This window comes from Cuculus canorus, chromosome 17 (genome assembly GCF_017976375.1).
Source record: "Cuculus canorus isolate bCucCan1 chromosome 17, bCucCan1.pri, whole genome shotgun sequence".
NCBI classification, from domain to species: Eukaryota; Metazoa; Chordata; class Aves; order Cuculiformes; family Cuculidae; genus Cuculus; species Cuculus canorus.
In genome coordinates, this window is record NC_071417.1 from 647,043 (window position 1) to 671,839 (window position 24,797).

Genomic DNA, 24,797 nt, shown 5'->3' on the forward strand with positions numbered 1-24,797 from the left:
CCCAGCCAGCCTGTAACGTGTGTGTTTCACACGGATTTGAGGTGACATTATCAGTTTCTTTAACAATTTTGAACTGTCACATTGAGAAAGACACAAGACTTGCCATGCTGGACTTGATTATGCAGAAGCAGCCCCTCGCGACTCTGTTGTGCTGTCCTGGGCAGGAGCAGACCCTCAGTTCTAACACTTCCATCTCACACTGTGAAAGAGTCAATGATTTATTCTGTGAGCTTGCTTAGCAGCACATCCTCTCGGTATTCAGGCTCAACTTGAAGTCCCTGAGTGAGAGTCCCTTCAGGGGATTCCAAGTAGTTTTTGTAAAATTTGCAGAAGAAAACCTTAAAGCCCGTTTACTGGCACACAGAAGTTTCTAGAGCACACTGGAAAAATCTGGATACATACAGTTGACCAGAAATTTCTTCTGTGCACCTAAAAGCATGGCTACAAATAATCCTCTTTTTTCATCCAGCTTTAAACACCTTTGCACCTAAACAGACGCTCCAGCCACAGCAGGGCACTTAATGCCTACTGATAAACAAACCAAAGTCTCTGACGCACACTGAAGGATGCGTAACAGGCAGGCTGTTCTGCACTTCCACAAGAGAGTATCAGAAAAATACATTCCTACTGCTAGTTAATGGCCAAAATTACCGTCCGAGAGATTGTCAATAAAACTAGAGAATGAGGGAACCTGTAGAGTCAGCATGGATGTTTCCAAAGATGCATTCATGAATAATGCATATGGACAAGTCTAATAGCCACCTTTTAGTAGAAAAAAGGTATTTTAATTCATTAGAAAGGATCTCCCACCTAGCAAATTGTAAAAATAAACACAATGTGTGTATCATCAGATTATTTACAGAACTCCATACGCAAGAACAATTTTTCCACTTGACCACACTTATGAAATGCTCTTAATTATTGGTGGCAAGGGATGAGAAGGAAAAAGCCTGACTTGGTTTGCATGACTGACAATTAGAAGAAAGGCTTTTGGTCAGTTGAACAAATATGATCTGGAGTCACTGACACAAAAATGTGAAATCTCCCAGGGAGAGTTGCTTTTCAAAATAAAGTCAATCCTGGAATTCTGGGAAAAGCAAAAGGTAGACAATGAATCTTCAGATATATTCTGAAACCTACTGAGTGTTCCTGCAATGTCAGCCTATTGCAGTTAGAAAACACAACCTATTCTGGCACAAAACAGGTATGGAATGGTGCATCTGGAAGTACTGTGTAAACACTGCCCACTAAGAGTGCTGCTGAAAGAACGCTCCCAGTGGAGAGAACTCCCTCCAAACACGCCAGCCAGTTCTCACAACTCATGTCACAGATCATTGATCCCATCAAATACCGGTAACAGAGATCCATTCTCCAAACACAGCTGCTCTCTAGGTTGTCTTGGCGATTCAGGCAACACATGAAAGTGCCAGAGCCTCTCTGTTACCTCAAAAGGATGTGACTTTGTCTTTCAAAATATTGAACTGATTCTTTAAATTGGTATACAAGAGAGAAGGATTTATGAGGAAATAAAACTCAGCAGTAGGCCCTTTCAGTTCCTAATTCAATACCAAACTGAGCTCAACAGCACCCACATAGTAATCCTTACAGCAGGAATTACTCATCAGAGTGAACAGCAGTTGTTACACATTTGTACACGAGCATCTGCTTCCTTCCACTGGCATGAGGAAGTGAAAAACACCCCACTGAAGGGTTTTTGAGCAACAAGTTGAACAACAGATGTGGTGAAGAGAACATACAGAAATCTCCACAGAGCAGCAAGAGAGAGACCACTGATATCCCAACCCTCCCCTCCAAGGGCAACACCACCAGGGCAATCGTGTGGTTATTTGCTTGAGTAGTCAATCATTTAGTAAACAGTTCTAAGCTACCATCTCAGTAACAGCTAGCTAGGTTTGCTGTGCACACACACTGAATGTAGTAAGAGAGTTTCAGTCTTTGCCTCTGCCTCTACAGCTCAGTTAAGGGTCTCATTATAAAACAACCTCCCATTGTAAAAGACCCCCTCTGTCTGCTCATACCAGAATGAGGTTCTGCCTTCGCTGTGCTTCAGCTGCACAGAGACCTTCACAGCAAGACACTGGAGAAGACACACACGAGGACAGAATACTCCCTCAAGGCACTGCTAAAACCTGAAACAGATGAGGGCTGTGGTATTTCTTGTCTGTTGTTACCAGGTTAACCTTCCACCTGTCGGCCTCACTGCTTCCATTTGCACAACCTGTGATACACTGGAAATGAAATCACTTTGACAGCTACAAAAGGTCAGTTGTAGAAACAATATATTTGGTCTAGCTCAATACCTTACCTACAGCATCTGCTATTCATGGCCATGTTAGTGCATCCACAAAGCAAAAATCAGATTCCTCATTGCAGCAGAACACTGATGATCCCTAGGAGCAAGATGCTAAGCCCAGGAGCCCACACCTTACCACAGTATATGTGAAATGAGTTCCTCCAGCTGCAAGATCAGAATCTGGAGATGATACAAAACTCCTGGGGGTGTGTTCAGGACATCTGAGAGGGAAGGCAAGCTGGAGATGACCTTCCAAGTGCTGTCTGAAGGCATTCGCAGGGAAATGGAACCTTATAGTAGAGCTGTGAATGGTACAATCGGGCATTAACATACGGCAAACATACTGGCCATCATTCATCAACCTTTCCATTGCAGAAAACCTGACCTCCGCTCTATCTGCAAGACCTTGCAGAACTCTCACATCAAGATTTACTGGGTTTTGTCATGCTTCATGAAAGCATAGTGATGTTTGGGGGCATCAGTCTCCCTACTGATCTTATCAGCACAGAAGAATGTTCCAGGGAGAGGCAGTCCTCGCAAGAATTAAGATCTGTTAGTAACTGGTTGTTACTTGAAATACACGGTTGACTTTTCAGTATTGGAATTCCCCCCCTACAGCAACAAATGTAAACTAGTTGGCACATTCCCAAAATAACAATGTCTTATTTCAATCAAACCTCATGTATCATTATGATAAACTTTCCTTTTATTCTTACACACTTACAGTTACGTGAATACTTGCACACGTTTCAGAAGAGAGAAATCTTTGTAAAAGTTACATGGTTTTATGACTGTATTGGGAAAGGTTAATAACTTCCCAAATGGAAAAGCCATCAGCAACTTAAGCTTGCAGTCCCGAATGCGCAGGCCTTTCCACAGTGACACAGATGTCTTTCCCACTGAAATATGCTTGTATAATAAAAGGAAAAAACCCCATGATCTACAGGGTCCTTACAGTCTTCGTGCTACAACTCCAGCATATGGCAATGAATCAAATGTGTTCAGCTATACTGGTTTAAAGGGCATTCAAATTGCCCTCATTACCCCAGTGACCTTTTACTAACACAGAGCGCTGACCTGAGCTAGCGCTGAATAATCCCCTGCCACAGAGAGCTGCTGTTGCAAACCCAAAGAATATTGGAGATAACTGATGCAACAAAAAGATAACCAATGGCACATGTATTCTTTCCAGGCATGGTTTATTGAAAACACACCAAATTGTTATCCTACATACCTGGTTTCTAACAAGCATTCTCTACTTGTCTGCATTATGGAAAGATCCTATAATAATCATACATTCTGTCACGGTAACATTTGTTCTATGAAAAGCATAATCCACCTTTTTTTCCTCTCCATACTTGGAAAATCAAACCGTTCTAAGGGTTTCAGTTTATAGTACAGTGTAAATACAATGCAAAATCCCACCAGTCTAAACTACAGAGAGAATGTTGAGCAGTATTACAGAAAACACATTGTTGATTTATTTTTTTTATTCTCCTACCATGAAAATTTTAAGGCACATGATAATTACAAACACATTAGCTACTAATTACCAGTAAGCTTCTTAGTCTAGTTATTTTGTTTTTCTGAACAGTAAGAACCAGATTGGCAGGCCTTGTAGTATCTGTGCCATCTTCCTTCTCACCCTGGACTTCAGGACATCCTACCCCGACGTAAAACTTAAGACAGAAAAAAAAGGTTCATACTGCCTTCCCCTTAAATGCACTAGATTAGTTACTGCACCAATAAATCAGAGCATTTCTCTGTCAAAGATAAGGAAACACCAGATTTTAGGGGCATCAAAACAAAGAAACTTTGCAAGAACTATGCCTATCTATCTAAACACCTTCAAAACCTGTGACAGCACGACTTCACTGCATAGCACAAGGTGCTGGCTGGAGTTACTGGCACACTGTAGTTCTCACCAAGAGGGCAGTCGGGCAGTGGCAGAGGCTGTAACCACTCCAATGTGCCCACCTGCCTCTGAGGCTTTGCTCACTTGAAGGGTTTAGTGCGTGCACCACTCACAGGTAGCCGAGCTGATACGCTCAGCTTTAAGGCAAGTAACAGAAAGTAACTCACCACCTTCAATCTCACGGAACTGCTCTAGGAGTGGAAACTGCTTTGCCTAGCATAAGCCTTGCAAGTTAGAAAGCACCACAGAAAACTGCTCCTCAGAGCTGCCCAGGACTCACTCACCTGCTGTAACAAACCTGCTACAACCCTGCTTTCTTGATACCCCTTACAGCTCACAGTCCCCAGATCAGTTCATTCTGTGACATCTCAGCAACAAAGACCAGAGTGGCTTTCCCAATTCAGGCACTTTCAGAATCAGTGTGCCCAAGAGCAGAACTAGGAAACGCAGCTGTTTTGCTCAGAAGACACTGAAAATCAGGACCTGTGGCTGCCCAAGCTGTTCTCTGGGGAGCATTTCAAGCTGGCAACACATCTAGAGTTGTCTTACTCTTCTGGCTACTTAACATCAAGACACAAACAAAATGTCCTAAAAAGCCTTGCTTTTCACTCTCAGATTCTGCAGACAGACTGACCCACCCGGGAAGCTGTGAGCACAATTGCTCACACACTCAATAACGAAGCTTGAGGCTTCTCCAGGGGAGAACACACTGGTGTTTCTACAGCTTCTGGAAGATGCCTACAAGCTGTGCAAGCCACCTCCCCGGGAAGAAAATTCTGCAGTAATCACATGCCATCAGATGTCTCCCTCTCCCCTGTTTTAGCTCAGACCTTCCTGAGCCATTACATTTCCTCGCCCTCTTTAGCAGGAGTCTCGCAACACCATCGCTTCCTTCTACAACCATTTCTCCCACTAGAACTTTTGCAGGTAGAAATCTCTTCTACCCCAGCCCTTTGCAGGCAGATTCCCTCCAGTTTTCACAGTGGAGCCAACAAGAAAAGAGGAGGTCACATGCCTCAGCCCTAAAAAGCAGTGCCTGCCTTTTAGCAGGAGCCTCTAGACCCTACTGCAGCTTTAGTCACACACACTGCCACTTTCCCTTCTTTACATACAGTCCCTGCTGCCAAACACAACAACTACGGGTTCATCCACCCCGTCCCAGAACAGCTCGAACAGCTGGTCACACCTGAGCCAACAAGAGGAGAGGCGAGGGGTGGGTGCACATCCCACCAGCCAGCTCGTAGAGAAAAGGACATTAAATCACCAGACTGGGTTTAAAGTGTCTTGTTCTGGACTTCAGCTGGTGGGCTGATAACACATGGTGATAGTCTTACACACAAGTAACCTCCCAAACCTGTCTTTCTCAATACCCAAACAGTTTGCTGAGAAGGAAAAAAATACCACAGTAACATAAATGATGGGTTATTGCTACATACTTGGGAATTCATCGTTCCTGTAAGGCATAGGGTAAGATGTGTGATTCCCAGGGAAGTCTTGGCCCATAGACTTTGTATTTGACTTCTCGATATCCCACCCTTTGCTTTTCTGTAGCAATAAACCGCGTTGTCTGCTTACAACTATGCTGGCTGCCATGCACACTTACCCCCGGGAGAACAGAGGGTTTGCTACAGTGGCCCCAGGCAGACCTGGCCTTCCAACTCGACCAGGAGGCCTGCCCGTGCCAGGGTGCACGAAAAGGATTTCTGTGGAAGCGGGATAGGCTCTGAATTTGCTTCTCAAAAACTCCTTGGTGGTTTTAGCCCACAAGTGAAAGAGAGCAAAGCAGATTCCAATCCAGATTTTGAGTGTCCCTGTAGGGCCCCTCCTCCCCCCCCCCCTTTCGAGAGCCACTGACTCTCAGGGACAGGAGGTCATAGCCATAACTGGCCCCTAGTCATCTCACTTCTCCCTTCCTGCAGTCTCCTCCATTAACCTCTTACTGGCTTTCAAGTATCTGTAAGATAACTAAATCACAAAGTCCTTTCAACAGTCAGGTCTTTATTTTAAGTGAACGTTTGCTCAGACTCCTTTGGTAAATATATGGTTTGAAGTAGATCAGGGACAGACTGACAGCACGGCCCTTCTCTCACACTGTTCTAATCAGCTACAAAGCAGTTCCATTGCTAATTACTGAGTGTTTTTAAAAAAATCCTTTCATATACAAAAAGAATACACCAAGTACATAACCAAAAGTGATATAAAACTCTTCTGTGTAGCTTGGTTAAAAGGGTCTCCACGTATTGGCAGAACAAGTATGAAAAGAGCACCATTGATATAGTTAATATACAGTCAGACTATGTAACTGGTTTCATCACCACGCTTTATGTCTACATACAGAGAGACACTGCCCCAACACAAATGCAGATAATCACAGATGTATCTTTGCTTCCCTTGACACGCTGAGCATCTTTGGCCCAACGGGACTCTCATGCAGGTGAAAAAAAAAATAAATCTTTGCTATCTTGATTTGCTCCAAGCAACTTCACCTTCCCCAGGATCCAGAAGTGACCAGTGCAATGTACGTGGGAGATCAGGGTCAAAAAGGGAGGGTGTGAACGAGCATATGTTTCATTGAAATCACTGACAGCTTCTGGCATCATTTTTTTTCCCTGAATCAACACAAACGCTTCCCCTCTCCTGCAAACTACTTTACGTGGTTTTGTTAACCTATCCTCTGCACAACAATATATATAGATATATAGATTTTTATTTACTTATTTTTATATATGTATTCATGACAAATTTTAATATACTCAAGAAGATACAAAGCTCTTGGTACTCGCTTTTTTTAAGTTTTTAAATTTTTTTTACAAAAATTTTAGATGTTTACTATTACAGTAATATTTTGGGGGAGGTGAGGTTGTTGGATATTTCCCCTCTTCAATTACAAAGGAAACGGCAGCCACTGAAAACCACAAATGATGACTGATAGATTAAAAAATGTGCTTTCCAGTCACACCGTTTTTAGGAGCTTGTTAAAAAGAAATGTGGCAATCAAAGAACAGTGGCAACCAAATAAAATCAGAAAAAGTCCTCTGATGTGAGACCTTTGCTTCCTATTCTCATCTGCTGCCCTTCCTTGACCAATGCCTGGAGAAAATCAGTGATCTGAAGTCATTTACTTTGTGGCATTACCAAATGCCATACATGCAGAGTACCTTCTCCTGAGGTAAAAATTGCCCCTCACACAAAGCAGGCCTTGGCATCTAAGAGGAGAACGATTGCACATGAGTGATTTTCACACCAAATCAAAGATGTAATCTCAAAACCAAACCAAAGGAACAGAGAAATCACAATGACAATTTAACAAATGCCAAACCAGTTCTCCATTTGTGGCATTTTTCATCAGGATCTATAACCCAAAGCAAACATGGATCCAACAGTGATAAATTTAACATCAAATATACGTGACAGACCCATCTAAAGTGTTCAAAATGAGTGTTCAAAATGAGAAATCCTATGAAAAAGCTCCGATTTTCCTCCCATGTGTTAAACAGCTATGGCAAAAAAAAAATGGTTAATCGTCATCAGTGCAACACTGGCACATTTAAGATGTTGAAGCTTCTTACTGCAATCTTTGAGAACAAGAAAATAAAAAGGCAGCCAACTCCATTTCTCAGCGTAGATTTCTCAACCAGGGACACCGAAACTTTCAATAAACGGCTTTTCAGTATGTGGAAATAAGAACAGAGCCATTACAGAATCCAAAAGGCATTGTACACCAGATTATAATGATAATATAGCACTGTGATTGATATAGCTTACTCTAAAAGCAGATTATACAGCTGGCATCAAGTTTGTCATCCGCTCGCCAGTTCATTTGACCAGCGTTTAAATAGTTTTTGTTCTGCATTTTTGCCTTTGTTGAAATCCAATAAACCCACTCAACATTCCTGCACTTTCTGTGGAAACAATGAAGAAAACCTAAACATTTTTTGAAAAGCCTTTAGAAATGTTAGATTCGCAGTTCAAAAGAAATCCCCCAAAACAAAAACCAAAACAATGAGCCCCAAACCAGAAAAGTGCTATTATCTTCATGGCTACACCTATGATATTATTTCCAATATTCCGCAGTTTCTCTTTCACTTGTGAAGCTGTCTCCTTGCCACCTTCATTTCTTACTCTTGGCACCATCCACACCCAAGGGTCACCTAAGAACGCAGCCAGCTAGAAGGAAGCTCGGGTTCCTTTCCCTTGCTTACTTTCTTCTTGCAGGACTGGAAAAGAGGGGGAGGTGGTGGCTATTCCTGGTGGGAATGTAACGCAGTTAAAAAGCAAATTGTCTCGCTGTAAGGCAGGTGCCCTGGGGTTAGCAACGGCAGTCACATGAGTGTGTTCTCCCCGCATCCTCCTGGAATCTGCAGCCTGGTCAGTGATGCAGCGCCCTCCAAACCTGAATGGCAGTAGTGACTGATGAGATCCTCCGTGTCGATTCAATGTTTGTTTCTCCCCCTCGATTAAATAAAAATGTGGTTGGACTCTAGCCCTGCAAAAGAAAGCCACAGCTCATTAATACCAGCAAGGAACATGACCTTGGTGATCTCCATCGCCCAGTGGCAGGACAGAGACTGGAAATGCCAACCTATCCCAAATATGTGGGTACCTTGGAGGGTGCGACTGAGAAAAAATGAGCACAGAGTTCATTTTTCATAGTCCATACCCTGCCTGTAACCCTTCAGTACTCAGAGGAAGAAACGTACAGGCACTACTTGCAACCAGTGCCTCTGCCCTTCGGCAGAGCCGTGGAGAGCTGCCCCGCTGCGGGAAGCCCACTGTGCTGGAGTCTGCCCCAGGTCTACCCAGGAGAACCTGGCACTGCTGAAAGACTGCTCTGGGCAGGGGCTTCCAGCCCAGGAAAAGAAACTATCAATAACCACTTCGCTCTTGTACTACACTCTTAAAAGGAAAAGGAGGGTTAAAAAAGAAAATCCCACACCACCACCCAAAATCATACAGGAGTTTCCTCTCCCACTGATGCAAGTGACTTCCACATAGAACTATGGGGGTGGACAGTTCTCCCTGTTCTGGAATTTGGCCCTTTAAAGGCCTATTGTCCTCTCTGGTGGGAAAGCTGCCCAATGCCTTCACAACAGTCACTAAGATTTTCCCTCAGTCATAGCCAAGGGCACAAACCCCACTGTTCAAATGCAGCGCTACATCCCACAGAGCGCCAGGAGGCACAACCAGGGCGGAGGGCTGTCCAGCAAGACAGCAGGAGACAGATGAGCAGTGGCAGGAGGGAAGAAAGGCCAGTAACGGTACTGAGGAACCTGGCATGTGGCACAGGCAGAGAACTAGAGAGCGACAAAAAGGCCCCTTTCTTTAGCTAAAGGAAAAATAAAGGAATTGAGAATTGGGAGGTGTCAGTCAATGTTTACCGGGTAACCAAAATCATCTCTCCTTGCAAAGTAACCTGTGTAAGGGCAGCAGCTTTCCTGCAGATGGGCAAGACTGTATAATTCATGGGAACCTCGGGGGACATCCATGGATAGTCAAGGATATGCTTTTCCTAAGCTCTCAGGCTAATCCTTACAATAAGCCGAGGGGAAAAAAATGGTTGGAAGCAGGAACACACTGTTCAAATCCATTCCCATGGCCTAACAGCAGGCATCCTTCACATTTCAGCTGACGGCCAATCATTCAAAACATTAATTTTCTGCCTGGTTATTTGACGGGTAATTTTTTAATCAAACAGTGGTGTTTGATTGCATTTCATTAAAGATACTCTGAACAATATAAACATGACTTTTTTTAAAATGCATTTTCCTTTGTCTAAAGGACCCAGTTAGCAATTAGCCTTGACGAGATTCCACAGCGATACAGATCATGCATGAGACAAGTTAATCACTAGCACCAATTACCATTAAAAGGACCTACCATGCATGCAAGTTAGACCCAGGAGTCAACAGGCTGGGGTTTAATGTCACGGGCATCCACCAGATTCACCGAAGCCCTATTACTCCTATTAATGTTTTTCCTATTTGTGTCATTCTGCAGCACAGAGTGAGGAGTTAAAGACAAAACAGAGCGGATTAATCAAACGAAACCACCAAACAAGTCAGCTTAAAGGAACACAAGGGAAAATTAGTGGTAGAGAAAGAAACAAGATCAGCAAAGGCACAATACTGATAAAAGCATCTGCAACCGCCAAAAGGCTGCACTTCCCTGCCATCACATCATTCACAGTTCTTGGCCGCTCTTGAGCCTCAGTGCCCTGGTTATCAAACAGCTCACAAGCCAGAAGATGCCACTGATACATTCCTGTCTCACGGGATCAGCAGAAGGATGAGCAGCAGCTACTCAGCTCTGCCTAGCTGAGGGCCTGGCAGCACATACCTTCAGTGTGTACAAGAGTAGGAACTCAGGTTACCTCTGTCTTTACAGCAAAGAGACAGCACAGACCACGGGGGAAGCATCATCCAGGTGAAATGTTTTTTCTCTTTTCACTCAATGAAAGCAAAGCAGCTACGCATGAACTGGTTGTGCTTCAACTCAGACATACATGGGATTCTGGGCTGCTTGATGCGATTTTGAGGATTGTATTGGACCATGTTAATGAATGTTGAGTGGGCAAAAGCCACAAATATTCATATTTACCTGCCTTGGCCTGTTCTCCTTACAAAGACATTTTCTGTCAAGCTCCTATTGATCAACATTTTTATGTCACTTAGTGCATCAATTCCTACCACATCTTGCAAGATATATTAGAACTGTGATAAGTGGAACTAGAAAGTGTATTCCATTGATGCTCGTTCCAGCAGGTCCATCCTCCATGCCACACTGGAAACAGGGGAGGCACACTGTATCAGCTCAGTTTTATCAGTTCCAAAAACAACGAAGGAGCCCAACCACCTCTACTGGGCAGCCTTCAACAGGCTGCAACCATAGCCAGAACAGCGAAGTGAAGAGAGTGATCTGAACTTTGAAGAAGTCCAGCTGGGTTGAAGCTGTTCCCTCCAGGGTGCGCCTTCATGGAAAGGCAGGCACAGCAGGAAAAGCATGACCAGGGAAGTCAATATAGGCAAGCTGGCGCAGCTGGCCATATTCCTAATTCATGGTCTATGGAAATGTTTTTCCTCTAACTCACATTTTTATTTCCTGATGTTCAGTAATAGGGCTTTCCTTTCAATCAACTGAAATGTAGTTGTTTCCACTGAATGTGAATCACCTAGATTTTCTGGTATTACCAGCAATGTGCTGAGGGTTATCAAGGACAGCCTTCTGCAGACTAACAATGGTGTGTTTTCTACCATTGACTCTTGTTTCACCGAATCCTCCTCTTTCCTCCTCAAAATTACTTCCCAGAGGAAGATACAAGCTTGTTTTGAGGCCAGGGATAAACTGATGGCCACAGCAATTAAGCAACTTTCAAAAAGTTCTATTGAAAAGGTGTAGCAATGTAACAGAAATTATACAGAGCCTACTGAGCCACATTTGCACATAACCCACAATATAGAAAGCTTTAGGACGTAAGGTATTTTGTTTTAAATTATAAACCTGTTTTTAGAAGACACATACATAACTATGCATGCCTTGCCTCTCTCTCCATCCCCTTGGCCTGTGCCCACAGTCCATGACCAGGACAGGAAATGAGTGTCGGGAAATCGAATACCGTTCACCCTGCTGCTGCACACAGACACAGAAGTTCACACCTAGTTCTCACAGTGAAAACAATAAAGCAGTGTGACAGTTTGACATGACTATTCTCAGAACGAAGTTCTGAGCACACATATACGCGGGGTTAAGGGGAGTGCTGCTGGACTAGGGTGACAGAACAAACACTTCCTATTTTTACAGCCGCATCCATTTACAAGAATACAGTGATAGCCTGCAATTGCTCCTGTGCCGGGAAGCAGCATTTTGGGTTTTTTTTCTAGTTTAGCCAGTGCTAAGTTACAAAATGGTGCCTTTATCTAAAAAACAAACAGCTCTTTACAGCCCCTGGTGAGTAACTACCCTATGTTTCTTGCTGAGTACACCAGGGCTTCCTTTCTTTAAAGGCAATAACTGGCATTCAGCGTAAGAAGCAGCTCACTTTAAAGGTTCTTTCTCTGAGGCTCCCCTGTGCTATCGCTGGTCTTGTATTTGCGCTCCTTCTCACGGTGATCGATGGTGGAGTACCCATCTGAGGAGAAATAAGGTGACAGTCAGGCATAAAGCCAAATTAGAGCAAAACCAGAGCTGATGCTAGTGGAATTCTTCAGCAAAGAAACAGAAAACAAAACATCACAACTGAAAGATGCTGGTCGGCCCTGCTTTTCACATGCGCTCCAACTCTGAAATTTCATTTTTATCAGCTTGAAAGAAAACAAAAATCTCTAGTTTTGTATCACTGCCAGATGCTGGCACTCATTAGCCAGCAGCAGTGTTTTCATCCCAGCCATGCTGCAGATTTTAGCATGCCAAGGAAAGCAGCAAGTTGTCATCTCACACCCTGTGGCTAATGAGCTCCAAATTCAGCCCAAACCTTGCTTTCCTTACTTAGCAGCCTGATTATTGGCTGCGTTAGCTCCTGAATGCTCTGCAGCATGTTCCCACTCTTCCTGAGCCTGACTACTAGCAGGACGCGTCCTTTCAGAGCACTGAAAAAGGGTCTGTCGAGCTGGAAGAAATCTTGCTGCAAGCCCTGCTGTGCTCGGACTGGTCTGTATTACAAAGCAGCACCTGTTGGTGCTTTTTCTCCTGACAACTAAAACAATATGAAAGCGCGAGGAACACAAGGAAGAAAAGTCTGAGAGGGGTTTATAAAGAAAGGGTTCTAATTATTTCAGAACCTTTGCTTTGAATCACTGTCAGCCAATGAAAATCTTCATTTATTTTCCTGATGCCTCATATTCCCCTCATTATCAGTGATAAATAGATCCTCTCCTGCTTGGCTTCGGCAACACAGTAATATGGGGTAAACGACACTCAAAATTGTAGCTCCCTGTAGGCTTTTGTTTCCCCCCATGCAATCGATGGATCATTGATATTTTTGCGTCCTGACAAATTGGGTTCTCAGAATACTACAAAAAAGTTTTACATTAACTTTTTACGTTAACTGTCAAAATGTTCCTCCTTTGGTTTAATTACATGCCTGCAACAGGTCAGGAAGGAAAAACAAGTCCTGTTTTTTTGTGAGTTTCCATGGCTCAGAGGCACTGTTTTGCCCACATGGGAAACAGCTGGAGAGATCTGTACCAAACCCTGCCATAGAGCAGGGCCCGAGAATGATGTCGGTGCTGGCCACAGCCCGGTTCGTTTTGGAAAGCTGTAGTTTTCCTGTGTGTCTCATGAACCAAAGTGCACACAGAGCTGCAACAGGCACCTGAAATAATAGACACTTATGACATCATGGGCAGTAACAGATTATTTCACTGTGCACCTAAAAATAAACTATAGAACTTCGGAGTTATACACTAGCCACACGATCTTAAAGCATGAAAATAATTGCTACACAGAGCTTTACTTTCAATGTTTGTTGACAATGAAGATGCACTAACATTCTTGGTTATTCCTTTCAAACAAAAAAAGAAAAAAATCTAACCCTGCCAGCTGCACTCAGGTACCCGACAGCATTTGTGGAGGAACCTATGACCACTAATTCTCTTTCAAATGACAGGCATGAATACCGCTGCAAGTCATATCCTAATCTAAAGATTCATCACTTATTCAAGAGTATGTAGTTCCCGTTTGTGTGCAGTTAAATGATGGACTACATGCTGACTCCAAAACCAAACAAACAAAATAATCAAACTCAAACAACCGAGCAGTAGCTTTTTTACATCTATATTAATTATAGTGATGTGTCAGATTCCTGCATTTTTGTAGTGCCATCATCATGCGTGATCACTAACATTTTTCAAATGAATGGCCAAGATACAAAGGGAAACCTGTACCACCTGCCCCAGAAAAGCAACAGCTACAGAAGTGAACGCGCAGCAGCTCTGACTCTTCTCAGGCTGCAAGGTCAAAGTAAGGACTGTAATAAAAAAAAAAATTAAGAGCACAACAGGAAAGATTAAGTTTTTGCACACTGGCAGTATCTAACAACAAGGAATTGTCAAGAACTTGTTTTTCATATCTAAGTTTCAAGACATTTTGCCATTCATACGTTCATCCCGCTGTTGTGCGGTCTGTGTGCTAACGGTGCCGCGATGCCTCAGCACTAATGGTATTATGTGTTTCTAAAAACCACATGCTGTGCTATGTCTCCTGTCAAGATAAGCAGCATCGGTGACAGGATGTTTCATGATTTGAGCTAATAAATAAGAAATAATCTCAGGGAGGCTGCATGAGACAAGTAACCCTCAGTGCCCCAAGGACCACAGCTCTCCAAAGAATGAGAAAGCACTGCTTCTCCCATGTTTCAGGATTCATTCTAAAAGGGCTCAGAATCAACTGTTTCTGTTTCATAAAGGAGACATACAGATTTTACTAGCTTAAAGGTACAAGTGCATTATTCTGAGTTAATACAATTCAATGTATAGACAAAAGTGATGTTGGTCAATAAAGCATGTCCCATTCTTGGCTCATTTATTCTTCTCTCTCAACTTTTTGCTTGTTGTTTCCTCTGTTTCACCAAATATCACCCATTCACTCTGGGCTTGCGTTTCCATGTCATCACAGACTACAGACCAAATGACTGCTGAGTCTCAGTCCATCTGTGCCTCACAGAGATGTCAACTTACAAAAATCAAACCTCCAGGTGCATCAAAAAAGGAGGAGAAAAGGAAAGTTATGCCTGAAGATGGGCACGTAGGACAGGGGCATCTGAACTATGTGTCTATCGGTCTGAACAACTTTCAGCTCTCAGATGCTCTGTCTGACTGGCCATAGGTTAACTGTGGCACAGACAGTTTTAGAGAGACTCGCACATGTGGCACACAAGCCTTGAGAGCACCATTCTGCTGCTCCCACAGACAGCTCATGGTCAAAGCCACCTCAGGCCGCACCATGACAATAAGCATTGATGATCTTCAGATTACTCAGTGCAGAGCCACTTGTCTGGAGCTGATGAAGTCTGACCAGACCTGAGCTATCTCTGCACTGGGCCATCTACTGCATCCCATGGCAAACTCATAATGCACGTTCTCTTCGATCTCCCAGGACTTCATGCCCTACCAGGCCCTCCCACTGCTCCAGACAACAGGAATCTAACTGGTCTAGTTCTGCAGCTAACGGGGGAATGTATCTTTCTGCCTCCCTAGACACACCAATAATGAATTAATCTTTACAGAGCAGGAATGAACCCTCACAGCATTAGCAGACCAGCTGAGATACCAGTAGTAATTTTCTTTTTGCAAGCTTGAAAGAGTCAACATGGGTTAACAGTAAAGCCCAGGCACCAAGACAGCTGAGCCCTGATAAAAACGCGTAACAGGTTAAGTAGCAGACAGGTGGTCATGTTCCTGGAACAAGTAGCAGGGAGCAGGAGAACACTCTGGGCTGATGGACCTGCCTGAAGGGATGGGTACCTCTAACGTGTGTGTGGGGCACAGACATCCACTGAATTCTGCAATTGCCACACTAACATGTTTGAGGCAATTACAAGTTCAGTAGCAAATTGATAAACAGAAAGATAATCATGCAATCCTAATGAATCTGAATTAAGTGAAGATGGACAACACAAAGCTAGAGTCAGATGAGAGTTCTCTAAAAGACAGCAAACATAAATTAGAAAGTTATTAGAGCAAGAGAAGTCAGAAAGAGAGGAAGGTGAGGAAAAAAACCACTGAAATCAGGGCACAGGATGTATCTGCAATAAAAAGAAATAAGATATGCTGGGGATGCTGAACAACTTCCTCTGGTACTTTGCCAAGCACTTTCTTTGCAGACATAAGGGACGTCAGTCTCTTTAAGTACATGAGGACACACAATCAAACTGCTTACTGGAGGTACAAACAGGACTGCACATGGGTGTTTCTGTTCCTTAGAATCTGCCAGTTCACTCCAGAGTGGAAAAAGAATAAAATTCCAGAAAATGCAGCCCACATGAAGTTAGAATCAGAAAAACAAGAGCCTAGTGCAGCTCTTCATGCAAGCCTGCCCATAAGACAAAACCATATGGCATCTGAGAGAGTCTGAAGGGAAGAGATGAAACAGTAAGTTATTGTTCCAGTTTCCTTGAATTAAGGCTAGCACAGCAGAAAAATTAATTTAGCTCCTTCTCAGCTGACCTTGAAACAGCAAATTTTACAGTTATATGGAGTTAAAAAAGTACTCAGGAGCTGGGGTCAGGAAAACTTGACAGACATCATCTTCTAACTCATCAAAAGATTGGAGAACAGAACAACCCAGAGAATCTGCCTCATGATGTACATATGGTGTTAATTTGCATTTCAGTTTGTACACAGAGCTGTACCAGTAACTCCTTAAGCATACGACAACAAGGAACATGCGACTATACACAAGCAGCACCTGCCCGCACACAAGCTACCCTGCCAGGCAATCTTCTCTGAAGGTATTTTCTTCCATTGTGAGAGAACAAATGTTTTAGTGTTCCCCTATGGCAAAATACATATGGACAGGTGATTCATGCAGGTGGCATCTCATTTTTACCAAGAGCATGAAAGGTAATATGTATCTTGTTACTTTAACTTCTGAACGTGCCGGGGCTCTCAGCTTAGTTTCTAAGTTGCTATTTTTGTCAGCTGCAATCACAACAGCAGTTATCAAACTTTTATATTTTGAGGCACTAATATAGGTGTGTTAAATAAAAATAACATCAACTGAAGAAGCAAGGCAAATTCCAAGAGACCACACAGCACCTTTATTTACCTCAGCAAAGGAAAAAACCCTACAAGTCTTAAAATACAGAGACTGTCAACTTCAAAGCACTTCATAGACAGTAGTGGCCGTTCTCAGTCTATAGGAAAAGCCAGGCTCGGCCTGATGCAGGCAAATGAAAGGGTGGAGCAGGAATATCATACATACTAACTTGTTTTTGGTGTCACCTACAACAAAGGCAGAATGGACATAAACCCAAGCATTACACTGACGTAAATTTTCAAGTCTTTTTATCCTTCTGATCCCCAGACTTCCAGATCTATAATGGGGAATGCAGCTACCTCAAGGGCAGAGATTAGAACAAAAGTTAGGTCAGAACATCTCCATTATACACTAAAAGCATGAAGAAATCTGTGTTTACACTGGACATGTATTTTCGAGAAAAGAAAGACAGACGAAATAAGATGACAACCTATCTTTTGTAAAGGAATGTTCTGTTTTAAAATGTCAGCTTTATCCATCTGAAAGAATGTCCCTAAGAGAACAGCTGAACTTTCCCATGAGTGACAGCAGGATCTACTGAAAGAGACAGAGAGGTTTGATCTATGGCTGGGTTTACTGGGCCGAGCTCACCATAGGTATCATATCGCGACTCCCAGCTTTCTCGTTATCTATAAAACAAGCATGGAAACTACTTGAGTTACACTGGCTTTTCTCAATATCTGGTAGTTTTAAATTAGTCACAGGAGCAGAGAGGTCCATAATGTACTGAACACAGAGACTACTGTAAAAAGTCCCAAACTATTCAACTGTTATCCATTCAGAAAGGGGAGCTTGATTTAAGCTCTCTACAGAACACATGTAATCCTTAGATTTTCTGCTTTGGCACTGTAATACAGAACTTGCTCTCTCCAAGAGATAACAGAAACTCCAATTCTACTTCAGATGACCTACTGCAATTCCACTTTGGACTACCTACAACTACTAACAAGCTTCTCTCTGGTATCTCCAGAACAGAAGAGAAAGAAAGTAAATGAGGGTGCAGCTTTCCGATCCGAGGCACACAATCCGATCTAGCAGCCTGCTGAGCTAACAGAAAGCTAACCCACAAAGGAAACAAAAAGTTCAGTTGTCAGATCACAAACTGACCCAAATCATCCTCTGCCTGCATCACCTGCCAGATTTGAGCAAAGACAGTGAAGGTGGAAGCAGGCAGGGCCGGGGGGTGGGGTGGGGGTATGTCTCAGTACAGACTCCTGTAGTGAGTAGGATTAAGACCAAGGCTGTTCAAATGCATCTGTTCTCTTTCGAAGTTCCAACTCACATCTACCCCGAATTCTCCCAGGAAGATTTAACTGATTATGTTGCATGCAAGGCAAGAAAACAACAGCAGCAGTGTGCATTTAAAAGGGAAGGAATGCTATCCATACACAGCTAAGAGGAATAACTGTTTTGAGACCGTGGGGTAAAAAGCACCACATAAACTATACTTCTGCTCCCCATCTCTCCTCGCCCTTATCACTCCTATAACACAGATGCGGCAAATCCAGAAAACAAGCACACAAAGCCCAAGAGAAAAAGTGATAAAGAGCAGAACTGACCTTGACTTTTATCCACCAGCGGCAAAGTGCTGTCGTCATAGCCAGACCTGCCAGCAGTACCTTTGGAACCCTTTGGAGTTGCGGAAACAGACTATGTGACAAAAATCACAGAAATACAAGATTGCCACTCAGGGAAATGGAACAAGAGAAATAAAGAAGCCAACAGGATTGAAAGCAATTAGAGAGTGCTGCTAAGCCCCCCTTCTGCTGATAACATGGCACTGGCTTATTTTTTATTTTTATACAGTTTTGGTGGTAGATTTTTTTCCCTGTTATCTAAATGGCAGCAGTGTTGGTCTGCAAAAGGAGCAAAACCTTTTGACAAAGAAGGATGAGGAGGCTGTGTGTCAAGAACGGGTGGCTGCCCTGTGCTAGGAGGTGGAATGTTTCAAATGAGACAACTAAGACAAAACATGCCCAGCAAAGCATAGCCACGTGGCCTCTATGAGGTGGCATACTCCCAAATCCTAAAAAGCTGTATTTCACGGAACATGAAAAAACACAGCCAGCCGGTAAAAGCATGACTGCCCCGTCCCTGGAGGTGTTCAAGGCCAGGTCAGATGGGCCTTGGGCAGCCTGATCCAGTGGGAGGTGTCCCTGCCCATGGAAGGGGGGTTGGAACTGGATGATCTTTAAGGTCCCTTCCAACCCAAACTATACTGTGATACTATGATGGAACAGATTAAAGCACATTGTTCTGTTACTCAGAAGAACAGAACCAAACCCCGCAGTCTATCAGACTGTAATATCAGACCAAGTTAGGACATATTACACTCAGGCATTTCCATAACTAAATCGAAGACCCAGCTTCTTTACCTGGAAGTGGGATTTGTTCCACCCATCCTTCTGCAGTGCGTTTCGTAGTTCTTTATAGCTCCATATCATCTGAAGAACGTGAGATGCTGCTTTTGTTTCTCTGGGAGACTGGCTGATTCACAAGATAAAATCAGAGTTTAAGCACCAAGCAATATTAGACTATCCATATGTTAGCTTCTTTGCACCAAAACAACACCCAGGAGGTACCTAATACTCCATGCAGCTACTCTTTGAACCTGCAAGTTCTAGGATATATGCGAAATCATTCAGTGACCTCCTCCTATCTATAGGTATTTGCTGACAAAATAAAAAAAAAATCCAAACACAAAGTTGTAAAGTGTGAAGATTTCTGGGTTTTCACCTGTACTGCTGGGTAAGCACTGAGGCCAGGGTGACTCTTTTGTCTTGTAGCTGTCATTAACAAGAGGCATGGATTCCATCCTGCCTGGACTTATCTAGGAAGAAAACCCTTCAAAACAATTTCTAAGCCACTTTTAAATCCTTCACCCCGTCTTACACAAAATCCTCACAATCCACTGAAGTTTACCATACCTTACAAAGCAATTTGTGTCAGCAAAAAATAAGCTATTTTCAGCTTAAAACAGAAACTGAAATTTTACCCATTCCTTACTAAGTCAGTACACAAGCACCCTCTATTAAATAATAAAGGGCTAGATTTTCGGTCGACTCTTGTATTTCCCACCAATGCAACCCAAAAATGTCTTCAGCTACTCTCTCAAAACTTTGCTGAAAACACACTTGTAAAGAAGCATGTCTCTAGCTGGCTGAGTTACAAGAAACAAACTTTTTGCCAGGGCAGTGAGAACATCGTTTTCAACAGAACTGCAGAGAGCATTTGTCATTTCCAGTTACCACCAGCCTGCTGGCCATAATGATCACTGCTCACCATTAACCACGGTACTTGAAAGAAACAGATTTCATTATTGGCATCCCTGGAATGGAACGCTGCCACAGGAAATAGGCCTCCACACTAAAATGAAAGATCACTGTTTCACTGTAAAAAATGTCAGCTGAATGCATACGTGGTGCTAAGGACAAAGCATGTCTGAACATGACTGAAGTGACTACTCTATTAACTTCATTTTTTTTTGAATCAAGTAAACCCATTAAAGGTGCTGACTTTTTACCATGTATCTATTAATTGCTCTGAAAGGTTAGGAAGCTTGAATACTTTCACAAAGCAAAAGCTGTTGTTCATTGTGACTTTTTTGTGGTTGCAGTGAGTTCTTCTGTGTTTCACTTTCATCTGCCACTTACCTTGACTTGCTGATAGCTACCAGCTTCTGAATGCCCTGTGTCTGGATCAGAGACCTTGCATTTTCCGAGCTGTCAGTAATGATTTCATGGATGGTATTTAACACTGCAACTACTGTATCCTCCTCCAGGTTCTTTGCAGATCTCTGCTGCCTGCTGGGCAAATTTCTTACCAGCTCACCCATGGCATAACTACCTAGATAAGGGGAAGAAATATCATTAGTAAGCCTTAATAATCATTTCAACTTCCTATACTGAATTATAAAATTGAAGGGTGTTTGCCCTGCCAAAAAACTTTATAATGTGTTTTGAACCTCAGGACTATAACTTAACAGTGTATTTATCATTCATCATTTCAAGGTGATTGAATGTTGATACCCAAGACAAACTCCTCCATCATGAACGCTAAAAGGTACTGAGAAAAACAAGCAATCTTTATTGAGAGTTTTACAGCCAGCATCTATAATACTTCACAATGCCTGCGGCAAAAAGCATCCAGTAGCTGCTGCTAATGCCACGTATTCATGCCAATACATGCGCATGGCTGACTCAACTTAGCCTGGTAACAGGACTTCTGGGGCAAGGCGGGCAGCCATGCATTTATTAACCTTCCTCCGGCAAAGGCAGGAGTATTTCCTCTTGGGTGCAGTTAGCCTTCGCAGAATATGGTACTGGAGGGAAAACAAGGAGTCTGGAGTTTATCACTTCCAGGTGTCCATCTGTGCCGTTTGCCCAGCTGCACCTCGGAACTATTAAAAATCTGATGTACTTGATGCACTAAGGCAGAATCCTACCTTGCCATCTGTTAGTATCTACTCAGATGATGGCCTTAAACATGACCAATGTTTCCTGCCCTGACTAGTTTATCATATAAATACATCAGTTAAATACAGAGGCATCCAGAGAAAAACTGAACTCCCAGCAGTCTTTCAAGATCCCTGCTCAAGGGCAGGTGAATGCTTATTTACTCCCTTGAACAGGAGCTAGCTAGCACTGCTGAAGAACTAACTTGAAGAAGAGCAAGTTGTTTAGTGTCAATCTTCTTCAAATAACTACCACAAAAAAAGGATGAGAAGGGAAGGAAAAAGTGAGAAAAAGGGACAACTTTAGAGTCCACTGCGCTTCTCCAGGTTAGGTCAGAATGCCAAACGCAAGATTCCCACTCTAATCAAAATAGCAGGCCTGAGGAGCAATGTCTCTGTAACCACCTGGAGCACCTGTGGTTACAGGAACCACCTGTCTCTGTAACTATGAGCACTGGCTCATGTTCAGCCAAGTTTCAACTAGCACTCTCAGGTCCTTTTCCCACAGGCAGCTTTTCAGCCACTCCTCCCCAAGGCTGCAGCGTTGCATGGGGTTGTTTGAATAGGTGGGAAATGAATTCCAAGATGACAGCCCCCAACTTGGTGGCTGCAGAGTAATCTTAGTGGAGAGGGAAACTGTATACAAAACAAATCCTCAGCACAAGTGACAGAAAATGTGAGGTAGCTCAAGGGTATGTGAGATCCCAGCCTAGTTATAAATGTTCAGAAGATACCTATAAGGTCTTTATTGCGACGATCCATGGAAAGGTTTCTCAGAGCAATTGACACAGCCCTCACAACCTTGTCAGAGTCAGACTGGAGCAGCTCCACAAGCACTGGCAAGCCTCTCTCCTTCCGCACTGTTGCACGGATGTATGTGGACCACTGATCAGAACACACAAAGGAAAAGAAACAGCAGAAAAGTATTGTGAGTTCATATACCAGCCTTTTCCTTGACCCTGGCATTTCTTTTCAGTGCTGTAACTCATTTTTTTCTCTGCAAAGACCAGTTAGGTTGCGTGTGCTGATGCATCTATAACTTAACCCATGATTCGAGTTCATCAAGCACCAAGGAAGAAACAATGTAGGAGTTCACCGTACAGCTTTGCAAGCTGCTGGGGAAAAAGGACAGAAAGGGAAGGAGCATCATCCACCAGCATCTGTTCTTTACACACCTCAGTGTCAGAACACATCCCTCTGGATTAGGAAAAAAGAGGTCATTTGGAGGGAACAGTAAAACTTTCAAAGCATCTGTTATTTTTCCCCATATTCAATTCCATGCTTTTATTCTATTTCATGATTTATTTTAAAATAAACTGTATTCAAGACAGCAGAGAAATGCCACCCTGCTGACCCTCAGGCTGTTGGTCAGTCTCATGGTCTGCCATGCGGTTGTAGAAGTGACCACGCAACACCTTAGAGAACTGCCTAGGGATGCTTCAGAGAGGGTATCAGAGGGCACTTTGGAGTGCACTTTCCTGAGCAATCTAACAGTCCAATGAATTAAGTATTCAGGACATTTAATCACCTAAAACCAGGCTATTCTGAATGGATGTAACAATGTTTAAGTGGTGTAAGTAGTAGCAAAACCTGCTCATGGTTAAATTGTCACAAGCTCAGTGACACTTCCACAACATAAACACCACCTTCCCAGAAGATGCAAAACATTTTAACTGGGTAAACAAGAGGGAAGTAATTTCTGTGGAGTTCTCATCTCCTTCCTTTTTAAAGGAGATGAAAATGCACAAAGTAACTGTGCACTTATAACAGGACATTGCTTTGTTTTTTACTTACGCAAAGGAAACAAAAGAGACTAAAGAGACTGCAACTCACCATCCAGTTGCCAGCACTGAGATTCTGCAAAGCCCCTGCTGCAGCTTCCAGAGTGTTGAAGTTCTGACTCTCGGTGAGGATGGAGAGGTACAGTCGGACCACATCTGGCTGGTACAGTAATTCAAAGCCTACAGGTGGGCAAAGAGAAGAACAGAAATAAGAGAAGCAGAAAAGGCAAGGTATGAATAAACACATAACATACCTTTATTTAATGACATACGAGAACAGCCAAGAGAAAGCTTCACCACAGAAAGAAGGGCTTCTGCCCCATCTAGGACATTTTATCCACTGCTGTTCAAAATGGTGCATATGGGAACTGACACACAGTTCACTCACCTGGACTGAAGGTCCCCTCTGCTTGTCTTCAGTGTGACAATCCTTTCTGCAATCTATGCTATGCTACACACTGCCTAGCAGGCTGAGCATTTGTGTCTAATAACAAGGTGACAAACAACATTTGTCTGCAACAATTCTTACTTTGCATCTCCAGACTGGGTTGCAAATTCACATTGTGCTCCTGTTTTCACTGAAATCTATCTCAGTACCTCTTCAGACACAAACACAAGCTACATGTTATCGGCCAACCCTTCTCACACCTAGGTGTCAGAAGAAAGATGCAAGATGTCAAAGCGACCAGAATCCCCAACTGGAAAGGGCAGGGAGAAATCCTGACTGCGGTTCCAAAATCAGGTGAAGAAATACACCAGCACTGTACCACACCGAGAGACTGCGACAGACATGTATGTTAACTAGATATCCCCACAGTGACTGTATCAGCTTTGCCATTTAAGCATGACAGGAATGAGAACTGTTCCCAGCTGTGCCACAGATTTCCTTTTGTGACTGACAGCATCCCTGTCCCGACTTCCTCGTCCACAGGACTAGGATTTATCCATCTATGCATGTTGAAAAGGGGGTCTTAAGAAAGGACTCCATTGTACTGAGTTGTTGCATATTTTGTAACAGTTTTTATCTATCTTTCTTCCCTAAGCGTGGCATGACACCCTGCATCGATGAGGGAAGAGTATGCAAGCGTTCAGTTAAAGGACTGAATAGACAAACATGACCTCAAAGATCATGGAGCTGCTCAGATTATGTGAACAAAAATCTAGCCCCACTAAAATGTTTTGCTGAGTGCAGAAAGGCACGAGCGACCTATGCTGAACACAGACTCATCTGCAGTCATGGCAGCTGGAAGACATTTCCACATTGGTGGCTTTTGGGGCATTTGCAATAAGTACAGTTCAGCAAGCATTATCTAGGAAAGGATTTCTGGAAAAACATGACATGATAGAAAGCACAAAGGAGTGAATGAGCTTGGGTCAAGTGGAAATACGAAGCTTGTTTAGAGCAGAAGAATTTTTTTTTGTTTGTACACATGAAAAGAATGTTTTTCATGTGACAAGATGCTTTCCTAGAAGCGTAGCATAACAACTCAAGGCAAGTCTTCCACCAGCAAGACACGAAACCTACAAACGCAGATCATTCCCTCTCTTCAGTACATTCTCTTCAAAATCACCCATCTCTCACAT

At 43.1% G+C, this 24,797-nt stretch overlaps 1 protein-coding gene across 17 annotated transcripts in view; it reads right to left on the minus strand.

Annotated features, from left to right (window-relative positions):
* Positions 1 to 3,076: 3,076 nt before the first annotated feature.
* Positions 3,077 to 24,797, minus strand: part of ARVCF (ARVCF delta catenin family member) — a 271,201-nt gene continuing 249,480 nt past the window's right edge. For 14 of the 17 annotated variants that reach the window (XM_054082710.1, XM_054082709.1, XM_054082708.1 and 11 more), the window contains 7 exons: positions 23,266 to 23,393; positions 22,167 to 22,317; positions 20,633 to 20,825; positions 19,355 to 19,466; positions 18,539 to 18,629; positions 17,556 to 17,608; positions 12,229 to 12,354 (listed from right to left, as the gene is read on the minus strand). In XM_054082710.1, the coding sequence (XP_053938685.1) occupies positions 12,244 to 12,354; positions 17,556 to 17,608; positions 18,539 to 18,629; positions 19,355 to 19,466; positions 20,633 to 20,825; positions 22,167 to 22,317; positions 23,266 to 23,393 (839 nt within the window). In that variant the 3' untranslated portion in view covers positions 12,229 to 12,243. Of the gene's footprint in view, positions 8,716 to 12,228; positions 12,355 to 17,555; positions 17,609 to 18,538; positions 18,630 to 19,354; positions 19,467 to 20,632; positions 20,826 to 22,166; positions 22,318 to 23,265; positions 23,394 to 24,797 lie in introns of those variants that run through there. The other 3 variants (XM_054082701.1, XM_054082700.1, XM_054082698.1) reach the window with 3 other exon arrangements.